This window comes from Seriola dumerili, unplaced genomic scaffold (assembly GCF_002260705.1).
Source record: "Seriola dumerili isolate Sdu_G_001 unplaced genomic scaffold, Sdu_1.0 BDQW01000017.1, whole genome shotgun sequence".
Classification (NCBI taxonomy): domain Eukaryota; kingdom Metazoa; phylum Chordata; class Actinopteri; order Carangiformes; family Carangidae; genus Seriola; species Seriola dumerili.
Window position 1 is genome coordinate 5,863,701 of NW_019174272.1, and position 25,123 is coordinate 5,888,823.

The following is a 25,123-nucleotide window of genomic DNA, read 5'->3' on the forward strand; positions in this document are numbered from 1 at the left end:
GAGGCTCCTGCTTAATGCAATGTGTCCATAACTTTATTAAGAAGACAGTTCTAGTTCATCATGCAGATAGTCCACCACCAGAGGGCGACTTTACCTTTTTCCCACTCAATATTCACTACCACAGTATTAAAGCTACTAACTTTACTCTCATTTGTGTCATTACAACAGAGACAAAGTGAAGTTTCTTTCAAGACAAAGAAAGAATGTGCATGTACCTGGCTTTACAACAAGAGTGCCTGCAGACTTGATGCATTTATATCTGGTAATGTAATGTGTGATAGAGGTGTTACAGGGGCTCGCAAATGTGTAGGAGGTCATAGTGACTGCTTTACACGTGGTAAGTTGTAACAGCTTCAATGAGAAGAGACAAAGACTGAATTTTAATATCAATGTTTGGTTTTTTTTGTTTGTTTTTTTTTATAATGTGGCCTTCAGCTTCTGTTCAGGCTATAATGTGCCATGAGGTAGAGACAGAAATCGAACCAGTAGTAGGCCTAGTGGTAATTTTATTTTGCAGCCAAATTGCCTGAACTTCTGGTGGAGTTGTTTCTTTCTCTGGCTTGACGCAGCTGTGACAGAGAGGGCCAGCCCATTTTGATTACGCACCAAACAGAGGAGGGGGGGGGGGGGGGTGCGCGCTGATGTCCTCTCTGGTGCACTCAGCCAACCCCTGCTGTTGTAATGTAAAGCTGGTAGTATCCTGGTGTACCGCTGTAAAGAATCCGCTGAAAGGACCCGCTTTGAATACATCGGTGCCTCCAACTTAATTATTTCCTGCATCGGAGAGATTCCGCACCCACATTACGCATGGAATGGTTTTGGGGGGATTGGAGTAGAAATGCAGCGCCGCACTTCCAGCCCACAACAAGAACCATGCCCAGCTTACATTGCAAGCAAATCTATGACATCCTGTTTTATCCGTTATGACTTTGATATGAGTGAATTTTGCTCGGATACCGACGAGGAGTGAAGAAGACACACACAGCAGACAAGCTTAAGGACGCTGTTTACGCTGCAGACGCCTGTGTACCGAAAACCTCTGCATTTAGGATTTTTTTTTTCTTTGATGGAGCTGGAGAACATAGTAGCCAACACTGTACTGCTAAAAGCGAGAGAGGGTAAGTTGACACATAAAGGAGCTAAGTGCAAATAGTAAATAGGCCTGGCCGTGTCACATTTTGCGCTCAGTATGCAGAAAAGGTGGGAATAATCGTAATGATGACAGCACTAGGTAGCCTGCGGACTGTACGGCTCACTACAGCAGGTAAATCCTACAGATGCAACAGAAGAAAAAAAAAAGTCTTATGCAATATTACAGACAACATCAACACCTCACATTGAACACTGTTCGTTTGTGATCAGTTTTAACCTGAGATCGGTCTCGTGGATTATCTTATTCTCACAGATTTTGACAGCTCATATGCGTTTTCCCACATAGGAAAGGGGGGGAGATCTGCCTCCCACATCCGCTTTCGCTGTCTGTGCAAATGAATGCACTCTTTCGCAACATTATACATGCTGAGGCACACACACACACCGAAGCGGGGAATAACTCATTTCTAGAGAGGGAATAAATGAATGCAGGCTGGCTGGCATTTGAACGGTGATCTGATGACGTGACTGGTGTTGAAATCTTTGTATGGGGCCTGCACAGAGAAAGACTCAGGTTATCAGTGTGTACGCGGGCAAATGTCCGAGAAGGCCAGCTCATGCAGTTTGACTACATGGTCTGATATAAGAAGGTATAAAGTGTCATTAATAGGTGTTTTTGAGTGGGTCGTGCAGAGGGCAGGAGGAAGGCCTGCAGGTAAACATCATGCAGTCTGACTCTATGATTGTTTCTCATGAATGGGCATCAGTCACTGCAGGTTACACAGACACTTATATTCCAGTTTGAAGTATTGTCAGAAGTTTGCTAATGCGTTGTAAATGAAATGATAACTATCATATAAAGCAGAGCTGTCTCAGATGTGTTCCCTGGATGTCATACAAGGGAATGTTTCTGTAGCAAATTATCCAAGAGAAGTTGAATTATGAGAAAAAAAAATACTGTCTTTTCCGTCTTAAACAGAGATAAATCCAAGTGATTTGAACAAATATGGAATAAAGTTTTTCCTGAATGTACTCTGGCCCTACTTAAAGTCTTCTGGAGATCCCCAAACTTGTTCTGGGAACCAGCTTGTTAAAAAAAACAAAACAAAAACACACTCCAACATCATACTTCCTTGGAACTCTGTTCTGGGTACTTAAATCTCTTTTTCATAAATTCGTTAATCTTTTACGAGCAGCACTGAAAATGATAAGTGATTCAGTGTTGTAGCGTGTCAAACATGCACACTCTTTCAAGTGCACACACAAGTTTTGTTGCACGCAGGACCTTGTTTCATGTGGCAACAGTCTCTGTGGAGTTGCAGGCTGACGCAGGAGAAGTCTGCACGCCTCCTTCCATTTATCTCACAATGATGACATACGGACTCTATGGAGAGGGCAGAGGGAGTTTCATGGGAATTAATGGAATAATAAAGTGAAACAGGAAGCTGACACTCTGTCGAAATCCTGATGAGGGACGCATTCGCCTGAGCGTCAGACTGGACGTTTGTTTCATGGGAGCAGAGCACGACTGGGTCGGGTGAATTAAGCTTCATGAATTAATAAGAGCAGTTAATGACCCATGACAGATCTCGCTTGTCCCAGCTGCTCCATTGGTGCTCATCCAGTGCCGGCCCTGACTGTGTGTGGGAGAGAAAAAGGCCTTTTACAGTTTCACATTAAGGGATGAGATGGTTCTTTGAGTTAATAGCTGAGGCACGACTTTCTCACCAGCTTGATCAATGGCCCTACAAATGCAGCCATGCGAGACTTATTCAACAGTTGAGTAAAGATTTGTTGCAGTGTGCACACTGAAACATGTCACAGGTTGTTGTGAGCGTGTTACTGGCTGTGTCCTTTAACTGTCTGAATCATTAGAGGTTTTATCTTACACGGCCCAGTGCCAAAGGCTGTGCAGATCCCCGTGTGCCGATGGTAACTCCTCTGCTTCTAGTACAGTATACACCGAGGCTCACTTTAGGTCACATACCAGCAACAGTGAGAGAATGTGAATGGAGCAAGTAAAGAGTGTTTATTCCTGTTTGTTAATGCGATTGCGTCTCCAGCCACAGCCCAACCGACAGACATGTATCCTCTGTCCCGGGGACGCATGACAGGAAGGCCCAGTTTACACTGCCTTGTCTATGCCAGCGTACTCACACCTCCCAAATCAGTAAAGCAGTGTGAGCGGCAGCAAAGCTTAGAAATAAAAAGCTATTGATATCCCCACGGCAAAAACAGAAAAACTGGCCTTGAGCCAACCTTGTATCGCTCTTTGGCTCTTCTGTGTCAGCAGTGACTGCTCTGACACAACTGGGCTGGGTTTTACTGCAAAGGTCCTGCAAACACTATTCATTGATTATGAGAACTTAGAGGCAGGAGGTTAAAGCCAACTGGAACTTTTGGATCAAAGCGGATTTATGATCAATATGCAGTATCATGATAATCACAGAGTGGAAAAAAAGAACACAATTTGATTTCCATAGGAAAAAGAGGCAGCTCTGTCCATAAAGAACCATCTTGTGAGGTGACCGCTGTCTTACATAAAGCCAAATGGTATTATACACTATCAGTCAGATGCAGCCCATAAGCTATTTAATCAAATTGATCGTTATATAACAAACTGAGTGGGCCACTGCCATCCGAGCTCCATCTTCCTGTGGAGCTGCTCTCCGGTCTCTGTGGAAGATACTTTATGGATGATGAGTATGCAGTGAAATGAAACACCCCGGTCTCCAACGTGGTCATCTGAGTATCATCTGACAGCTACAGTGCTGTTAACCATGTCAGAGCAGCAGGAAATGCTGATGTACTGATGTGAAAAGCTCTGCTGTCTGTGTGATCTCTGTCAGCCGAGGACACGGCGGGGTCACAGCAGATTAAGAAGAAGTTCTTCAGGCCTGACATGCCTCTTTGTTTCAGCGAAAACTGTTTGGATGGGGCGTTTTAATCTTAGCTGACACGTTGGTAGACTAAGTGTGCAGGTTTAATACCAGGGTATACTGTAGATTTATGTGTGCGTTAGCAGATGAGGCGGGTGGGGGTGAATTCCTTTGTTTAAATGTAACCTGAAATCGGCCGTTCTGGCGAGAGCAACATCAGTGCAGTAGACCCTGAGCTTATTGTGTGTGTGCGTGTGTGTGTGTGTGTGTGTGTGTGTGTGTGTGTGTGTGTGTATGTGTATGTGTTTGTGTGTGCCTCTGCCTGCCTCCCCATTCACAACTCTTGCTGGCAGCAGTCGTAGATTCCAAGCCAGGCGAGCGAACGTCATCGGCTGTCGAAGTGAATGAGAGTAAGGGCGAAAAACTGCATTGCTGCATCCAGATGCCTTACTTGAATTGTGGTAACGGAGCCGGGGTATTTAGTTTGGGCTACTAGACTGAATTCCACTCCACTGCTTGCTGGCTTTCTCATTTGGACTGTCGTGTTTTTGGATGTTGTAGTTACATAAGACAAGATCAAGTAAAAATCACTACAAATTCAATGCAGAGACCTGCTTTATATAGTCGATACAGTACAGTAAAACTGGTAGAACACATCTATCTTCATGGTAAAATGGCCTGAGTATTAGTTAACTTACATGTAAGTAAGGTGAGACATGATGGAACTGAACTATCGGCTTTTTACCCTGGAACAAAAGATTTAAATCCAGACTTGTTGAAAAGAATATTATGGAAGACTATTAAGGCCTTTTGGTCATGATTCGTTTATTTGTTTGTGGCCTATGGAGGAATCTCTTTAAAGGAGCTATCTTTAAATGTTGTTATTGCTATATAGCCAACAAAAGCATTAACAGCAATTTACTTAGTTATCATTCTAACCAACTAGCTCCAACCTGATTGGCCCGTCTTGTCACTTTATAACCTCTTGTATGAGAAATGCAACAAAAGCTCTTGGCAAGACTGGTAAGTTAATAGCTATTAATACTAACCTTAGCTATGTACCAATAGCAAAACTTGGAAATTGTTCCTTTAATGAATCAAGGACCCTATTTGATAGCTTATAAATATAAATGTATGCTTTTAAACGTATGATTTAGGTTAAGCGATTAGCTGACTGAAATAAAATCAATGTGCAACTATTTTGACAGTTGTTTAATTGTTTGTAATTTTTCTGAAAAATGGCCAAAGTTTTTAGGGATTCAGCTATCATGTTTTTTTTTGCTGCCGATACCGATCATCTGTAAGTGATATCAGCTGTTCCACGGCCAATACCAATCATTTTTGGCATGCATTGCAGATGGTGTACGTTATATCTGACTCATATACTAAAAAAGTTCCGCACGGCCGAAATGTTGTTTTGTTTTGGTGGCCTGTTGCACGCTGGTGTATTGAGCATGGTGGGCGGCGGGTGTATACACCAGACAGCACACAGTGCTTCTCTCAGCCGCAGACACCAGAGTATTAACCACAGGTGATTGGTTTTAAGGAGATTCGTGACTAGAAGCATTAATTCTGATCTACCAATCATTTATTTTTTTATCAAAATCATCCGATAATGATCAGCAGCCGATATATCGGGGCATCTGAAAAAAGTTTTCAGTCTGTAGCTTCTCCAGTTTGTGACTTTACAGATTTTTCTCAGTTTTAAATCATTGTAAAGTGAGTCTCTTTGGGTTTAGAAGCAAGACATTTGAAGACGTCACCCTGACTAAATGATTAACTCAAAAAATAATCAGCAGATAAATCATTTTTAGCAGCAGTCGTAGTGTGATTACATCTCAATTAGTTGCTATTTGATGAGCTAATTTCATTAATATCTTATTATATCCGGCATTAGTCCAGAATTATATGGCTTTTAATAACTGGACTACATTGTGTGCAAAAGCACAAATGGGAGAAAAGAAGAAGGGAAAACCTTACACAATCAATACCTAACCATGGTGGTATCATTTGACATCCATTTGGGAATCCCACATTCAGATTGCAACAAGCCCTGATTGGATTGTGTTGTGTTAAAAACCAATCCTATCATCTTTTTCTGCCCCATTGAACTCTCAAGAGGATATTTTGATTAGCACAAACATCACCTACCAGCTGATTAGTCAAGAAGCTATGCATGAGACAAGATAACATAAGATTACAAGCGTGAGGTATTTGTCTGTACAAGTGATTTGTGTAGGCTCTGAATGTACACAGTGTCTTCGAGCTCCTGGAGCAGAGGGGGGGTGGGGGTGGGGGGGTGGTAGTGGTTGTCTTGCTTTCTCATGTGATGCCACAGCAAGTCTCTGCAAGCTGGGGGGAGCAGTTGTTGTTACAACTAACAGAATTTCAGCGAAATGAGCTGTGTAACCTGTTTGACAGTGCAACCTCGACCATCAAACACACAACACAGCCCTTTGTTGTTCTGTCTGATCCGCCTCCTGTCAGATAATAGTAATGTCAGTATGAATAATATACAGTAGACACTTTGTTGTCACACAAAAACTTTCTCTCCCACTCCCACACAAACAAAAACACTTGCCTGGAGTGCTCCTCCCTCAGGACCCCTCTGAGAGGACGGAGCCATGACATAATGCCGTGGACTTTTATTGGGTAGAGAGCCTTAATGGAGGGGAGAGTAAAATACACAAGAGGGAAACCAGCCTGTCGTTTCCTCACTGACGGGAAAAAATGGGGAGAGTTAGAAAAGAACACTTCTGAAGAATGTCTGTTGCAAGTAGCTGCGGGGCTGTTCGTGACCCGTTCTTACACATCTCATATTCATCACTTCTCTCAGAAGTGATTCACTTGGATTGTTAAAGCAATAGCTGTGTGTTTTTTAAATGTTTTCACGGCCGGCACACATGCTTCAGGAGCACTCGACCTGCAACATTAGACCCTCTAGACACTGTTTACTGTCTGTCAGGGTTACTTGAGATACTGTTAGTATTAGGTCAGTGACCCAAAAATAAAATTGCACCATCCACCACTTTGATCCAGACTGAAATGTTTCTTCGATACTGTGGGGTCCAAAAGTCTGACTTTCAAGAGTCTGACAAAGGACAGACTTTTGGACCCAACGGTATGTGTGAACTGCATTGCATTATGTTGACAGGTGTTCCTATTATTTTGTCCACCACCCAATCAAATCAGTGAGGGCAGGCTTAACAACAGACAAACCTCTTTGTATAATGCAGTGCACTTTAAAAGCACCACAAAGTGCAGCCTCCAAAATGATCACACAGTTGATACAGCACTTCTTTAACACAGTATCAAAAACTGAACATTATGTGTTAGACTGCGTTAGTTTTAGCTAGGTGTTCCTAATAAACTGACAAGTCAGTGTGTATATAATACATGAACGTGTGAACAACTGTTCACATTTTGCACACTTTATTGCGTTGTGGATTTAATTGCCCATCAATCTACTCCGAATAACCCATAATGACAAAGTGAAGACACCTTTTTAGAACTCTTTGCAAATTTATTACAAATCAAAAATTGAAACCTGTCAGTATTTGGACTCTTCTACTTTATAGAAGCCCCTTTGGCAGCAATTACAGCTTTGGATAAGTCTCTAAAAGGTTTGCACATCTGGATTTGGGCAGTTTCTCCCATTCTTCCTGGCAGATCCTCTGAGGCTCCGTCAGACTGGATGGGAACCGTCTGTGAACTGCCACCTTCAGGTCTTATATAGCTTCTTTTCTTTTAAATGATTTCTGACAATTTGCCTGTATTTGATAGTCTAGAAAGAGACAGGACACCAGGGCAGACATGCAAAGGTCTCTCGGCCTGGTATTGAGTACGTTGCGATCATGTGGTTAAGCACCTTAACCATTAGGCTGCTGGATGCCCCCCTGCTGAGATATTTTCAGCACAGTTTTAGTTCAAACTGAAGTAAAGTTTTCTGCATCAACGTTTAAGTCAGGGTTTTTTTAATGTGAATACTTCAGAATTAAAGAGCAAGCTCTTGCTTCTTGGCTCACCATCTTCTACCAGCAGTTCTAAATGGACATACAAAGCAAAGAAGATGCAGAGATACCCATTTCTCCATCGACAATACGCCACAAGGCTCGCTGTGTTTTGAGTAGGAGTGTGACTCATTTTTTCTTGAGTGGAAAAATTCAGCTCTCTGGCTCTTACTATCTCTATTGTTATTGCTGCCTCTACCCACACATACAGTATACGTAACTCAGCTGGATGCAACAAGTTCACGCCTGTTCTCTGGGGGTTGTCGAGTGGAATTCTGGGAAATATAGGAGTTAATTATCTAAAGTAGAAGTAGACAAGGCGGGCAGGGGGAAAGTGGATGCAGAAAAATATGAATTTTAACAGCTCGTCATTTAAGTGCTCCAGGAATGCAATCCATTGTGCAGACAAACTGATATCTTTTTGTCCTCGTGTCAAACATACAGGTGATAACTTATGCAGGGTTTTATTGTGTCTCCATGTGCTTCCTGTGCTGCTGCCATATCAGTCTAATGGAGCATCCGATGAATATTTGATGTGCATTAATCAGGGAATGATCAATACTGTAACTGTTGAAGCTTCCTCCCTAATGTCTCCTGCTGTTTGAGGAGCTTAATGCTGGCCTGTGCACTTTTTCATTTTGTGCACATCCCTGCAAACGTGCTGACGCACACACAGCAAGGTCAGACATTACAGAGATTGCAGTTACATGAGGCCATGTAATTTCTTTAAAGTTTAGACAACATCATTTGTTTCACCTTGTCCATGTTTTTAGGAGAACAAAAAAGTCACAGTCAATAGAAAAATAGAGCAGTTTATGGCATCTAATCTTGTAAAATCATAATAAATCTCAAACTACCTTTCCTTTAGGATCATCTGAGTTTTCATCAGTAGCGAAAAACGAGGAACATCAACAGTTGAATGGGGTTAAAGCAGAAACGGCAGCTTTCTCTAAGCAGTTCAGCTCAGTAAAGACCAAAACACACTTTCCAGTACCTTTTTTTTATTTCGAGGGATGTTGCTATAACAGGGACAAAAGAACATGGAATGTCAACATAGGAGCAAGACGTGGAACAAACATCTTCATGAAGAGTGTGTGTGTGTGTGTGTGTGTGTGTGTGTGTGTGTGTGTGTTTGAGGACAAAAAGGAAATGGAGAACAAGCTTGAGAGGATAAAAACAGCTTGAGAAGGGCAATGTAATCACTTTAACCCTGTTTCCGGGATGGGTTTTTGTGTCGCTTGTGTGTGTGTGTGTGTGTGTGTGTGTGTGTGTGTGTGTGTGTGTGTGTGTGTGTGTGTGTGTGTGTGTGTGTGTGTGCGCACGCGTACACACACATACCCGTGTTCAATAATATCTATCCACATGCACCACGTTTTCCATCACTTTGATAAGTCTTGTTTTCACTGGAAGCACTTTCCTCCATGTTTGCTCACTTGTGATGTAACTGCCGAGTTTCACTCCGAGCGAGTAGAACTAAAGTCATCCCTCATGGAGATTTAAGATTACATCGCCATAATGTTCGCCCTATCAAAACATTTATGGAGGTGAACAAACACACTAACGCTGTGTCAGAGCGTAGGAGTGTCCTATTATGGCTAGTTTCATGTGGACTATGCTCTGTCCTCCTGGATCTTTATGGATGAGCAAACACCATGCATTACCCAGCATGCCCTGCACTGTGTGTGGTGCTTTGATCGGAAAGCCTGGTGGGTTATATAATTTCAGTCTATTGAATGTTTTTCCCCCTCCCTCACATTCCATATTTTAGATATTTATAGAACAGGAAACTTGTGGCACCTTACTCTTCCCAGACAGGAAATGTACCCTGCCTTCTGCCGCTTATGTGAAATTTCGGCCCTTGCATGCAAGTTTTCACACCGACTGTCTTCCTGCACATTCACTTAGGAACAGACACAGACACAGACACAGTCACTCCAGCGACAACTGTCACAGCTCACCAGCTCTGAGGTCACGGACCGGTTTGACCACCTCACTTTGTATTAACACACTGCTCTTGCCCTTGGGCCGGTTGCTATTTATAGCAGTAATGTTTACAAGGACACCAAGACTTGAAAACAGTCACACTTGATTTTATTTATTTCTTTTTCTTGAAGCTTTGTGCAAATGTAGCTGTGGGCAACACGCTGCACACTGAAAATATGTGTAAATCAACCTTTAAACACGTTTAGCTTTCATGCTAAATACAGCTGCATTGTTAAGGTCAAGTTAGATTCAGGTGTTATTGTCAGCTCCATACACAGCTGTATGCTAGCATCAATACTGCTGATAAGATCTCCCTTTTATTGTCTATGACTGATTTTGAGTTTATGACCCCTCATTAAGTGGTTTAACATGTGACCCCCGCAGTCGTCCAAAGAATAGTCGAGTGTTGCCAGATAAAAGGTGGACGTCACAGATGTTTGGTTTGAGCGCGTTAGCAGATGTTACGGCCAGATCATCCCGCTATTATTGCGATAATGAGGACTACGTGGACAGAGAGGCTCGTTCAGGATGGTAATAAGGCGGCTGGACAGAGGGACCGACATGACATCATGGTGGAACAGGGCAACAAAGAGTGTCTTCCTGCTATAGTCCTCCTCTTCTGCTCAGGTCTGGGCAGCGTTTCCCCTGGCTTCCTGTGGCACACAGGCCACACATATAAACACAGTCGCTGCAGTTAAATTAAACCTGAGGGTATTTACCTTAACATGTCCTCCTTCCAATAACAAGTTATTCGCATGTAGAGATAAAGGTGGAGGACACTACTGCTAGTACACAAGGGCTCAAAATTTTCTATGGAGTGTTAAAAAGTGAACCTTGTGTTGGATTTGTTGCAGTGCTGTTGGCTGGAGCACATTAGCCTGTACTGGTATATCTAATAATCTGGTCAAATATATTGGTGTTTAGTTCATTCATCTTCCATCTTGCATTTCTACATCACCTGTATACAACCCACAAAAATCACAGTCTGAATAAGTGACTTTGTTTGCAAGAGATGAATATCTAGTCCTATGTCTTCTAGATGTTTTTGTGATAAAGCAAAAGCACGTGCTGCTAAGAATCTCTCTGCAGGGCTCTGCAGGAAGAGGATGTTTTAGACAGTGCCAATGCAAACTTCTCTTCTTTGCTTGTTGTCTATTTACCACGCAAGCTTTGCATACATAAGAACACCAGTCTTTACATGCAGATTTCATGCAAATAAAGTCCAAGTATTGAACAGCTGGACATTGTGGGAGAGAAGGAAGAGGAAGACATTGAGAGAACAAAGGCGTTTGTTTGATAGTCTGTTTGCTGGTTGGCTTCACTGAGTTGGTACTTCGCTGACCACCGAGGCATGACTCAACCGCGAGGCCGACATTTAACAGATCAGACAAAGGAGGTGATGTGAGAATGAGCAAGAGTTGGATAATCAGAAAGAGATAGGACCAGTTGTTTGTAAACAGGGATGAAATTTTAGGTTCGGTGCAGGGAGGAGGTGAGAGCGAAGAGTCAAAGAAATCTAACAAAACCTTTCTCACTTTGTGCGCACAGTGTAGGTGTAAAGAATAGCACATATTCACAGCACTCCTCTCTGCCAGTGCTCTCACATCACATTCTGTTGCAGATGTTGATTCATATATGCCAGATGCACAGCATGAGTCTCAGGATGTGGTTTCGGCTGATTGTCCACAGCAGATCTGGCTGCATGGAGTGACAATATAAGTGGAGGTGTTTGATAACCTCAGAGACTGTGTGCATCTTTGTGTAGGGTGAGAGAGAGAGACAGACAGAGAGAGAGAGAGCTACAAACTGGTTAATGGCTGGGATTCTTTTGTGTGTCAACACTTTATGAATATAACTTCACAGCTAAGCAGGGCCGTTTTTGAATGTGTGGATAGATGGGGCCTGCAGGACTGCCTGAGTCAGTTAAATTGAGCATGAGGACATTACTAGAGAGAGGTCACAGAGGAAACACTGTGTGCACACAAACACACACAGATGTTTGGGATGCCGGTAACCCCCTGGTGTCGCGCCAGACGGATGTCATTCCCTCTCTGACCTTATTTTTGCTTCACTTGACGTGCCTTCATGATGTCAGAGCTGCTAAGCAGAAACATAAATAAAGGGCGGCGACCACAGTACCCGCATGGAACAAATTAGACCGACAAGTTCCTGTGTGCAGCGTACCCACGGCGCAGTGCATATTTCTACTCATGTGTAAGTGACAGGCTCTGAGAAAGCGAAGACTGTTTAACAGAGAAAGAAATAGATGGGGGAGTGAGGACAAGAGGGTTTATGGACAACATTTACGAGCATATTCATACTTTTAATAGCCCAGTTTTGTTAAACAGGAACCCAGAGTTACTGATCTGGACATAAAACAAAACACGTCCAAGTGGAGCTTTTTTCCTGCTGCTTCATACCATGATTTTAAGATCACAGTGCTTCCTTTTATGTTGATATTTACAATCCTTCTGTAAACTTCCCCCTGAGACATAGTTTGTTACATCCCGCCAAAATATTTCCCCTTCAGAGAGCAGATATACAACAGCTGACGGCCACCAACAATGCAACACACATCTTGAACTCCTTTTGAAGTGATTCAGGGTTGTATTTTTATTTTTATTTTTATTTTTTATTTTTTTAGGGCACAAACATTGGAGATGTCAAAAGCCACTGGGACCAGACAGGAAATTACTTGTTACATCCAGATGGTTGATTCCATTATGTGGAGATGGAGAATAGTTTATGCATAATATTTGCATGTATTTGTTTGTGAAAGCAGTTGGGTGTGTTTGTGTATGGATGTTCAGGTCTGTGCACCCAACAGGCCTCTGCTGTTACTCTTATTCCTTCCTGGAATAAGTCCTAATGTAGTTTGTTATAGCTGGACAAATTAAATATGCTGACAGGGGATCTGGTAAGAGACTGGCGAGTTGTGTGGATGTTTTCATCTCCACTAACTTTCCCACACCCTTACACAGTGAAGGATGACATTTAAGATTTTAGTAGTCATGATGAATACACTATATTTGACAAATCGAGGCCTCTAACACCATCTTCACTTACTGTCAGGAACATCTGATCATCATCTGGGATGAATAACAGGATAAAAAAAAAAAATGTTTCTGCAACACAATAGTTTTATCACTCTAGTTTGCGCTAATCCTCGCCTTTTTTAATTGAATTACTGAATAATATTTATGACAAGTCTCCATAAATAGATATAAAGTGGTAAAAAAGCCAAAAAGGAAAGGAACCACTGATCTATTGCGATGCTCTGTTCATATGCCCATAGAGCTGAGCACTTGCAACCTCATCCAACCCTAAAACAAAAGGGAGTTGACGGGCCTGAAGCAGCAAATGAGGTCAGTCATCGGCTGGCAGCAACTTAGTTGTGATGATGTCAAAGTGATGATTTAAAAAAAGGACACAGGAGACAGAGAAAGAGCTGAAAGTGACGGCAGGAGACACGACTTATAAAAAGCAGGAAGGGGAAGATGAGGATTGGGGAGAAAATGAAAAATAAATAGGTTTAGAGGAATGAAAAGGAAAGCAAACAGGACACGGAGAGAAAAAGGAGCAACTGCATTATTTGTGGTTGTCTCAGCATTGTGTAGAAGTTGAATGCCTGGGTGGAGTGCTGATGTTTGGTACAATTATTTGACATGGCGTTGACCCTTCACAGGAAATCTACGCCATTTGGTGGATGCTTTCATCCACAAACGCCTTACAGTAGCACAAGTGCATTCATTTTTAGCATGGTGGGCCCCGTGGGGAGTGACCTTCTCTGCTCACTGTACTGTTCTGCTTTTTGGCAGACGTCATGTTTTTATTAAAAGAGATTAAAATATTGGACCACACAGCAACGCAGCAGAGCGCGCTGAGGTTTCGTTGTGGAGCATAACTTTACATATTAACTGTTTTCAGAGAACAACTAGTGCTTAAATAAGGAAGTGTGCCTGTTTATAGCTTGTTTGGTCTACAGTAATGTTGATGAGGAGCAGGTGCTGGGAGTTAATGATTCTCCTGGGGATATTTTGACTTCAGTTATTAATACATTCATGCTTCGTTTTGTCCGTGGTGATATCACTACCAGTCTGTGTGTTTGAGCTGTGGTGACGAAGGGTCCTTTATCCAAAAAAAAAAAAACCCGAGCTGAAGTTATAGTAAGGGTTCCTTCAAGACTTTTTTGTGGATCATAAAAGTAGGGAATGGATTAAAAAGTGTGTTTGTCTGCTCTTACATAAGCTGTTTAGCATGCCTGGCTAAGTAGCTTAGCTTACTACCTATATTAGTAAACTAGCATTACTTCCAAAGCCACAGAGCACTTAACTGCATTAACTACAATATAAGTTTACTCACGTTATATTGTTAAAAAAGAAACCTTTGTGTGCAAGACCTTGGATGATATCAGAGTTCATGCTAACGTTAGCAGCTCTGTCCTTTCTTTATTGGATTTGGGAAAGTTTAGACTCCAGCAACTCCAGCCAAACTCGTTATATAAATATGAATTATCAATGGTGGTAGTCAGTTGTCTCAGGTCAATTAGGCTCTACTTTTAATTGCCCTTTTGTAGAAGGAAGTTCCATATTGTGAATTTGACACATGAGGAAGGTCAAAGACCAAAACAGTCTCTATAATGTCAGTCTTTGAAGTGCTGATAGTGTGCAGGAATTCAACTATTTCATTTGTGTTTACAGTATAAAGTGTTGTGCATCTGTCTGTCCATATATTTAGGCAAAACAAAAAAAGACATAATGCAAAAAAATAGGAATTTGAGATAAACACAATAAAGTGTGTGTATTTATTTATTTTTTCACTTTGCAATAGATGCCAAATTGAAACAAAAAGAAGAAAAAAGCTTACATTTAAGTTCAGGAGACATTTGTAGCACAGTGCACATAACTAAAATGGTTGCAATGAAGTTCACCTGTGATGCAGTAGCTTCACCTTAACTGTTGATATCATGATAAGTAATAAACAAGGCCTGTATAATGTATTGACTAATTGAAGTCTAAATGTCATATAATATTACAAAGGCAGCACCCTGTGTTTAAGAATAATTTTGAGATAAGTTTCAAACAGCAGCGGGGGGAAGGATGAGGCAGTAATTCAGGAGGATTGATGGGGAAACTGCTAAAGCTTTCACTCAGAGGCTCCAGCATGACGTGGTGCTTCTCACATTCCTGGGTTATTACTTAAAGATGTCTGCTTGTCATTGCTTCTCCTGCTCTCATGCTCTCAATGTTGCCTCTCACATCAGGCGAGCCGCTCACAGCCAATTTCCACTGAACTGAGCGGTTAAAGGAAATCCCTGTCAGTTCATTAGAGCAGTCTTCGCATATTAAGAAAAAAATAAAAACTGAGACGAACATGACGCAGGGTGCAGCAAGCTGGAATGGATGGAAAACAGTGACATAACTTGTGTTTAATCCAATCAGTATTAGAGAGGAAAAGGCAGAGGGGATTTTAACATGGTTTAGATGGGAAATGTGGAGGTGGTCAAATGTAAAAGGCAAGTTTGAGACAGGATAAATTGGATTAATGGATAGCTGCACAGGAAGTTTGTTTTACAGATCTAAAGAGATGATCTGGATGTAAATGATTTTTGTTCATGATGGTGTTACGTTGCTGCAGGAAGCTGATGCATGATTATTCAGAGAGATGGAATCCAGTCTGGCAAAGTCCCGGATTCTGATGGGAACTGAGCCGGTCAGAATAGGCTTTCTGTCTGTGTGGACACACACACACACACACACACACTCACACACTAAACACACACTGTTCCACTTTCAGAAAAACTACTGAGGAAGAAAGTCAGTAGAGAGAGGAGAGATTTACGAAGGAAGTGAGACGTAATCTATGAATTATATATACACACTGAGACTATGATTTCATTCAGGGGAGAGGCCACACACAACCCCCCCACCCCCACCTTGTTTTCCCACTTCTTTTAGCCTATAGGCTTTGGTTTGCTCCTCACTAGTGAGAGTAAACTGAAAGCTTAATGAAGCACTTTCATCACACCATTTTCACCTCTTGTGTTTCTTTGTTGCTACAGGTGGAGGAGGAAAGCGGAAAGGGAGGAGTAAAAAATGGAAGGAGATCCTTCGCTTCCCCCATATAAGCCAGTGCACTGAGCTCGGAAACAGCATCGGTATGTGTTTGTGTGTGCTCACCTGCATCTGAAGTGTGTACGTTTGTCCGCTGGCTGTGTTTTAAAGCATGTGTTCCCTTTTTCCCTTGTTGCAGAGAGGGACTATGTCTGCATCTGTGAGAAACAGCCCATTGGACGGCTTCTCTTCCGTCTTTACTGTGAGACCAGACCCAAACTGCAACGATGCATCCAGCTACTGGACGCAATGGTACACACATGCACGCACATCCACTGAGTGGGTGTCTTTTTACCAGAAGTTTGCCATTAGGAATCCCAGAGTATCCCCAAGAAAATTTTGGGAAAGGCAACAATCAATCATCTTTTTCCCTTTAGTAATCACAAAGTATTTATGAACAGAGCTTTTAACTCTTAATTGACCAATCATAGCTTAGTAACAAGGAACAGCAAGTTTGTTGGTTTTCAATAAGAGAGATACTTGATATTTCAAGCATGGTGGTAGAGCAATGTGTAAGGAATGGATTAAACAGTGACTAATGGTCAAGCCATTACCTAAATACGTTATTTTGTGGTGTTACATTTGAAAAATAACATCCACCCAACCCGAGGAACATCAACCCTCTGGCTGCCAAAATGGTATTAGCCTATATCATAGTGTAGATAAGTAACAGTGGCTCTGCCCTACTTCTTATTTGGTTTGGGGAAGTTTAGACTTCCACTCCAGTAAAACTTGCATCAGACAGTGCTACATTTGCCAAAGTAACACAATCTAATATGTTAGTGTTACCGTTACCATTTGGCAAAGTCATCGGTAATCCTCATCATCAAATAAAGTGAAGTATGCTTCACTTTCCTCTACGATATTATTATCAACTCTATTGTGTTGAAGCATACTGCTTGAAAATACAAACACCAAAGCATAAGTCCAAAGCATTAGTCTTCGACATGGATTATCAGCATGTGATGTTGACCTTCTGTCTGGGACATGTAGCATTAGCCTAAGTTTGTTTTTGTTTTTTTGAATTATACAAACATACAGTATATAGTGACCATGTGCATATATATTTCACATGACACTCATCCTAATGTGAATCATCTGGTAACATTAAAAAAGTTTTTCAACCAACTCGCAAAAGTTTAGTGTTAATGTTAGCTTAAGCTAGCTAGCTTCATCGGATGAAATATCAACTCGCAGCAGTTGTAACTTTGTCCGATAAAATCCACAGCTGTCAGATATTGTTTCAAAAAATGACTGTGAATTTTGAGCGGTAAATCTGCCATTATTGTAAAGTGCATAGGTACCATCATACGATGGAGACCCTGACAGGCGTAGCAGTAGTAACTAACGGGGAGGGGATCAGTGAATCTCCTATGTTCCCAGGTGTGGCAATGTTAAGAGTAGCGCAAAAAAAAAAAAAAAACTTTTTCCAGGACATATGCAGGTCTCTAAAACACACAGCCATCCACTTTTTCAGTGCACTCACTTTGATTACAACTTAGCCTGAAAGTATGCTGGCGCTGGGTCATGCAGCCAGAGGAGACAATTAAACTGAGTAGTGATTATTCAACCGCCCAGATCTCCCCCCCTCCACCCAGCTTGCTGCCCTGACCCCCCTTTCTGCCCTCCAATCTCACTCTCTGTGCGTCTAGACGGAATACCTCGCACATGACACATTTAAGTCTTTATCTATGCCCAGAATATCTTTGCGAGCATGCGACAGGGCAGAAAGGACAGCATTGTTTCCCACACTACCACCATCCAATCCCAGCACCCACCCAATCCCAATCCCCCTGACCCCCCTCTACCCCCCCACCCACCCACTCACCCACCCACACACACACAAACACACACACTCACACACACACTCACAGATCCCCATCCCTCCCTTCTTCTGCCCCCTTTCAACCACCCATCCATAAAAGTGAAAATCACCCACGACGAGGGGGAAACCACTCACAGGCGCTCATCCCAAACACATGTTGGAGCTAATTCTGCAGACCATGTGACGAAATCTGAGTCTGTTCTCAGTGTCGAGCATTATACTCACCACTTTACTGACAATAAACCAGGCCTGAGGGTGATTACAACCAGGCAGGTGCTTGTATTTCAAGTGATTAAATAACATGCGAGCCCTGTGCAGTTATGAGGTTTACTAGAAACAGTTTTATTATGTAACCTAGTCACCATACTTTAAAGACAGTAAGTAAACTAGTTTGATCCAATCAGAGAAATTTGTGAGTTATACAAGAAAAATTTGGGTTGTCTTTCTAAAGAAAACAAAACAAAGCAGAGGACGCCATGAGAAAGCATGGACACGACCATTCAGGAGGAAGAGGGAGATTATGTGAGTGTTGTGGGGACCTAAATCTGTTTACACAGTCACATTATGGGGACTTATATTCCTTATGGGGACAAAAAGCAGGTCCCCATAGTGTCAGTCATGCCAGTCTAAGATGAAGACATGGTTTAAGGTTAGGGTCAGGCAAATAGTAGTTATGTTTAAGTTTAGACCAAGTCTCCAGGAAATGAATGTAAGTAAGTGTGTGTGTGTGTGTGTGTGTGTGTGTGTGTGTGTGTGTGTGCGTGTGTGCATGTGTGTGCAATTTTATGTCTGCTTTTGTGTGTTGGATCCCCTCTGCTTCCAAAAGGCTAAAGGGGTGTCTTCTTTTCCCTTTGGCTGACCCCCCCCCCAACTGACAAAGGGTGGGAGTCAGACAGCTCATTTACACTCTGTGTGTATGTGTCTATGTGTATGTGTGATGTCTCTGGAGCCTCTGATAATAAAGCCTGGGTTAATCAACACTTGGCAGCAATCACAATTTACCTTTTGTCCCCCCCCCCCCCCCCCCCCCCCCCAATCATACTCTTGTATATATTTACCTTTGTATATACATCATGTGTGTATTGCCGGACTTCTTTGTGCTTTGTTCAGAAGTGTCAGTGACGCTGTGGCTTTTTAAAGCCTGTTTTCCTTAAGCCTCAGGCTTATGTGTGTATGTACTGTATATATACGTGTGTGTGTGTGTGTGTGTGTGTGTGTGTTTTGTAGTGGAAAGACGGTGACACTAGTGTGACACACTGTGACACTCCAGGACCTCAAGGAATCCCGCCGTGTTTACTGTGTGGTTGCCAGGCAACACAAGACCCTGTTGGAAAAAAAACACTGATAGAAGGAGTCGGGTCAGCGTGCAGCATGGGAGCCGTGTTGCTTCCTCCCTTTTTGAGAAGTTAAAAGTGCTGGCTACCAAATGCATCAGAGTGATTTTTACGTTGTTGCCTCTGCGATTCCAAAATGTCCAGCGTGTAACGGCCAAACCTGTTTGTGTCAGCGGCTACGTATGTTCAGACACGGGGGCCAAGAGCAGCATATGTTTATCTGAGATTGACAGCGACACACACAGAGTGAGAGGTGTATGTCTGAAGTGGCCTCATCGCCACTAAGCAGCAGCTTTTCTATCATACAAATAAAACAACCAATTTTTCATTTTCTTTTTTTTCTCATTAAAGGCGAGAGAGAATTTGATCCAAATTTGGCTTTTTAGTTTTTTCACAGCTGGAAAGCAGAGAGAGGGGGGAAGTTTAGTGTCTGGTTTTAGTCCTGAGACCTGATCCTAAATCATCATCATCAGTGTAATTGATTGCCCCTCTCTTTTGGGCTCTATATATTTAGTTGACTCTACTTGGCTTTTTATTTGTGGAACTTGGGAGAAGAGACAAGGTTTTTGTTTGTTATTTTATGTTACGTAATTTATGTTTTTCCTAATGAACGCTATTGTACTACTGCAGAAGTAGATTTGGTGTCTTATAAGTCCATCTGGACTTCACTTATCGCAAACTAAGAAGTCCCTCTTTGTAAAGGATTTATAAGTTGTAAAAATCTATTTTACTGTTATTTCTCTTTATCACTGATAAAGGTTAACCGGGCTTTTTAATAAGTAATCTGCAGTTACAAATGTTATTGAAGTCATTAGTGTACGCTGATGCTAGTTAATTAGTCTCCAATAAGGAACAAGTTTTAAAAAAATTAAATAAATCTTGGTCTGGATGCACTGAAGCTCCTTTCCAGAAGTTCAGAAAAACAGTCCATTGTTTGATCTTGAATTCCTGATGAATTAAAGAGATAAAAAAGTGTTGTGGTGGATAAACGCCGCCCCAGAAGTTGATTTTATTAATGTCTGATCTATAAAACAAAACCAATAATGCCCTTAGTTACAACTTATAAAGATTTTATTAAAGGTTATTCATTAGAAAGTGTCAACACATGCACATACTGTAACTACCAGTACAATACATGTGGCTCTTAAGGCATAAAATAAATCCATTACTTTCATTACATCTGTTCAAATTAATGAGACTGTATAATAGGAAGGACATTGTCAGTGACTCTGAGTTATTTTGTTATTTAGGAAGACTATGAGGTGACACCTGATGAAAAAAGAAAAAGCAGAGGAGACCAGATCATCAAGACTTTTCTCTCAAAACAAGTAAGTTTCTTTATCTGATACATTTACAAACCTCTGAACCTCCTGTATCTCACATTTTGTAGTAAAAGTGTATTTAGTGACCTTTCACAGTGATTAATGTTAAAACCTATGGACAGCAGACAATAATGTTGCATTACAAGGGTTCTCATAAGGGTGTAGTAATTCAATGAACACATTAAATGTTCAAAAATAACAATGTAATCTTTGCACAAAGCATTTGTACATAATGTACTGTTACTGCTCTGTGCTCTCTGAGGAGTTATGTATGTTTCTCCCTAGTTTGATTGGTGTGTGTAATAAAAGGTAATGTATTTGTCCATGTGTGCGTGTATGTCACTGTGTGTGTTTACATGTGTTGATGTAGTCACCTCAGCGTGTAGACATAGCAGAGGTTTTTGCAGACCAGTGCAGAGAGAACCTCGAGCTCAGTCCATGTAAGGAGATCTTCAGCAACTGCCGCAAGTGAGTTGCCGCTGTCTTTATTCCCTCTCACCTGTCTGCTGGACTCTCACCTGTTTCCCCTCTGCCCTGTTTTTTCTTTTTTTCTTACCTCATGTTATATATATATAACAAACAGATGAATTGGATCTGAGCTTGCATCTCATTCTCAGCTGTAACTGTGTTGTCTGAGCCTGCGGTGTTGTGTGTCTGACCAGGGCCGTTCATGACTACCTGAGTGGAGCTCCGTTCGAGGACTACCAGAACTCCATGTACTTTGACCGGTTCCTGCAGTGGAAGATGCTGGAGAGGTTGTTTGGAACTTTTTGTCTTTTTTTTTTTATTATTTAACACTAATTTCATGTATTGCCATGTATTCAACGTATCCAAATGCTGAAAGCACAGAGATGTCTTTTTACGGTTTAATTTATTTATACTTCACATCCTCTGATTGGTTCTAACTTCAGTCACTACATTCAAGTCTCAATACTCAACACCAATCATCTCAAGTGCAATTTGTTGAGCCCAAATCAGTCTCATGTACAAATGGAGTATAATATGATTGGGCTTAACAGTGTAGAACACCAATAATTATTTATTTTTCCCAAAAGTAGATATCATCATGCTTTCGTGTGTTTCTCTGTCCAGTGGTGGAATAAGTATAAGGTAAAAGTAGGAATACAAGTGTAAAAAAAAAATTAGGACAAGAATGATATCTCAGATTCTAAAACTTACCAAGTATAAGTAGTAGTATAAGTATTAAAATCAAAAGTAAAAGTCATCAAAAATTACTCCTTTTAAATGTTATGCTGTTATATGTAATATTATTTATTATTACAGGTGAATTTACTGTCGCAGTTACTGTCTAAGCAGCATTTTAATGTTGCGGCTGCTGCAGTTGAAACTAATTTTAACTACTTTTTTATTGTCAGGCAGTTCAACCTGTTACACTGTTTTATGTACTGGTCATATATTTTGTTTGTAAAAATATTAATGTGCAAAATGACTAGTAACTCTAGCTGTCAGAGAAATGTAGTGGAGAAAAAAAAGTACAATATTTACATAATGGAGCTGAAGTATAAAGTAGCATACTCAACTGAAGTACACGTACCTGAATAGTGCAGCACTTCAGTACATGTACTCAGTTACATTCAAGAATAACATTTCTAATACAATTATCAATCAATATTTAATCTTAGAAACAACAAACCCAAGAGCCGTCTAAAACCATAAAAATAACTAAGACCATTCTGCTCTGTGAAGCACAGATAACTCAACATTGTGCAACATTGTTGACATAAAAATATATATTAACACATGTAATAAATGTTGGAATAATTCACTCGTTCACTTCAGAGACTCTTCAGAGGAGTGTGATCTCTCCAGACGGGAAAATATTTTGTGCAAAGTGTATGTCAAAGGCAGTTAGAAGCAAACAGCCGGCTTTCAGAGCTGCCTTGATTGTATCCATGTCTGGAAAGTGAAATTGCGTCCAAGATGCCCCACCCTCTGTACAGGAAGCAGACTCAGGATGGTATTGAGTTCCGCAGATAATATCTCTGTCCTAATCGATAATATATGAGCGTCTATTAATGGATTTCCCTGTGTCTGTGTTCTGTCAGGCAACCAATCACTAAAGACACGTTCAGGCAGTACCGAGTGCTGGGGAAGGGGGGATTCGGAGAGGTAGGAGATACAGTTTATGGTGAAAGTGATACACATTGATGATGATGACGATGATGCTTAATATATTTTGATTTGAACGAACAGTAATATTTGAGATTTGTTTTTTTTTCTCAGGTGTGTGCCTGCCAGGTCAGAGCAACGGGGAAGATGTACGCCTGCAAGAAGCTGGAGAAGAAGAGGATAAAGAAGAGGAAAGGAGAGTCGATGGCACTCAACGAGAAGCAGATTTTAGAGAAAGTCAACAGTAGATTTGTTGTGAGTCAACATAAAAGACGAGTATTTGCAGCACAGTACGCTTCGATTATCTTGCAGTTGCTTCTGTTTTGTTGTCCGTTCCTTTGTCTGGCCACTTTTATACCATTTAACACGTTGCTCTCGTCCTCTAGGTGAGCTTAGCGTACGCATATGAGACCAAAGACGCTCTGTGTCTGGTGCTGACCATCATGAACGGTGGAGACCTGAAGTTTCACATCTACAACATGGGCACGCCGGGCTTTGATAAAGACAGGGTCCAGTTTTATGCTGCTCAAATCTGCTGTGGGCTCGAGCATCTCCACAGGGAATGTATCGTCTACAGGTAGCGCCGTAGTTATTACACAGTCTTAAGCACATGATCAAAAACATTTTTTCTTGAATTGCATTTGTGTGAGAATTGATACTGTTCTCGGACAAATTGCTTAACGCACTCACATGCTTTGTTGATCGTAGGGATCTGAAACCGGAGAATATCCTGTTAGATGACAATGGTGAGTTTTGGAAGCTTAGATTTCTGGTTACAGCAGTTTTTTGTTTCGATGCTGATACACAATTTCAAACTACAGTAACACTTCATAAACTGCTGAACTTTGTATAAATTCAATGTATCATACTCATCACTGTTTTGCTGCAGGACACATCCGTATTTCTGACCTGGGGCTGGCCATCAAAGTGCCTGAAGGAGAGCACATCAGAGGCAGGGTGGGAACTGTGGGTTACATGGGTAAGAAACACTGCAGTCAACATTTCCATGAGTAAACTTACCTGAGTGATTACAAGTTCTTAACCATAACAAACTGCTTCCCTTTCTCTCTAGCTCCGGAGGTGATAAACAATGAAAAGTACGGCATGAGTCCTGATTGGTGGGGGCTGGGCTGTCTTGTTTACGAGATGACCGCCGGACGATCGCCTTTCCGCGCCCGCAAAGAGCGGGTGAAACGGGAGGAGGTGGAGAGGAGGGTGCAGGAGGAAGAGGAGGAGTACAACGACAAGTTTACAGAGGACACTAAGGCCATCTGTAGAATGGTGAGGCTTGATTCGATGGGAAGATGTTTGTATGGAGGAAATGGATGAATGATATAACAGTTTCATGATTCATCTTTGCTTCTACTCACCCAGCTGCTGACCAAAGACCCTAAGCAGAGGCTGGGGTGCCAGGCGGACGGAGCAGCGGGTGTCAAGGCCCACTCGTTCTTCAAAAACATCAACTTCAAGAGGCTGGAGGCTGGGATAGTGGAGCCTCCCTTTGTGCCTGATGTGAGCGGTTCATATTACTGTACACACTGCATGTTTCAGTCAGTCCCACTGCTAAAATCTAGTGTGAAACTCTCAGTAAGGACGTTTACGCTAACCAAAATAATCCAAAATGGCCACTGCAGGAAGTAAACAGCAAGTTCCATGATTAGAAATTATCTATTTAGATAAACTTGTCTCCTGTTTTTTCTCCCAACCCCTTCTTTTCCGTGGTCATTGCCCTCTCCCAGCCTCGAGCAGTGTACTGTAAGGATGTGTTGGACATAGAGCAGTTCTCCACAGTCAAGGGAGTAAATTTGGACCAAACTGACAATGACTTCTACTCCAAATTTGCTACAGGCAGCGTTTCCATCCCATGGCAGAATGAGGTAAGTGTGTGCACTTAATATGACATGTTTAAATGCTCAGTGCAGATTGTATAACTGCTGGAAGAACTCACTTACCAAAGTTCACCAAATTTCCTCTCCTCTCCTCTAGATGATAGAAACTGAATGTTTCAGAGATTTGAATGTGTTTGGGCCTCAAGGGACCAGACCTCCAGATCTGGACTGGAATCAGCCACCAGAGCCGCCCAGACGCAGCCTGCTGGACAGGATCTTCAGGAGGCATGTAAGTGAACGCACACAGGCGTATCATAAACTTGCGCACATTCATACAAATTAACCCACACAAAACTCTCTCTCTCTTGCTTTTCCTCTGCTGCAGCACCAAGACGTGTCTATTTCCCACAGCCGTGTGCAGTCTTCCAGTGTAAACTCTGTGGACTCCATGTCCAACTCTGCCCCCTAGTGGCACATCGACAGTGTGGGAGCCACACACACAGACACACAAAGGGAAGGAGCTCTGAGGGGCTTCCCCGCTGCTGATTGGCCCACAGGCGGGGGCCTGAGCAGCAGCCGGAGACAGCCTGTCTAAAAGCCTAAATG

At 41.9% G+C, this 25,123-nt stretch overlaps 1 protein-coding gene across 1 annotated transcript; it reads left to right on the forward strand.

Moving 5' to 3' along the window:
- The first annotated feature begins 661 nt into the window (after positions 1-661).
- Positions 662-25,123, forward strand: LOC111228851 (G protein-coupled receptor kinase 5-like). Its single transcript, XM_022754946.1, has 16 exons — positions 662-1,118; positions 16,026-16,121; positions 16,217-16,329; positions 20,487-20,564; positions 20,929-21,026; positions 21,221-21,313; positions 22,625-22,688; positions 22,803-22,943; positions 23,075-23,265; positions 23,397-23,434; positions 23,578-23,667; positions 23,761-23,969; positions 24,063-24,200; positions 24,428-24,565; positions 24,675-24,806; positions 24,903-25,123. The coding sequence occupies exons 1-16, from the start codon at positions 1,067-1,069 to the stop codon at positions 24,984-24,986; spliced, it is 1,755 nt and encodes a 584-aa protein (XP_022610667.1). The 5' UTR covers positions 662-1,066; the 3' UTR covers positions 24,987-25,123.

Coding starts and splice junctions, on each gene's coding strand:
- LOC111228851 (XM_022754946.1), top strand. CDS start 1,067: ATGGAGCTGGAGAACATAGTAGCCAACACTGTACTGCTAAAAGCGAGA. Junction 23,970..24,062: donor CTAAGGCCATCTGTAGAATG/GTGAGGCTTGAT, acceptor CTACTCACCCAG/CTGCTGACCAAAGACCCTAA. Junction 24,566..24,674: donor CCATCCCATGGCAGAATGAG/GTAAGTGTGTGC, acceptor CCTCTCCTCTAG/ATGATAGAAACTGAATGTTT.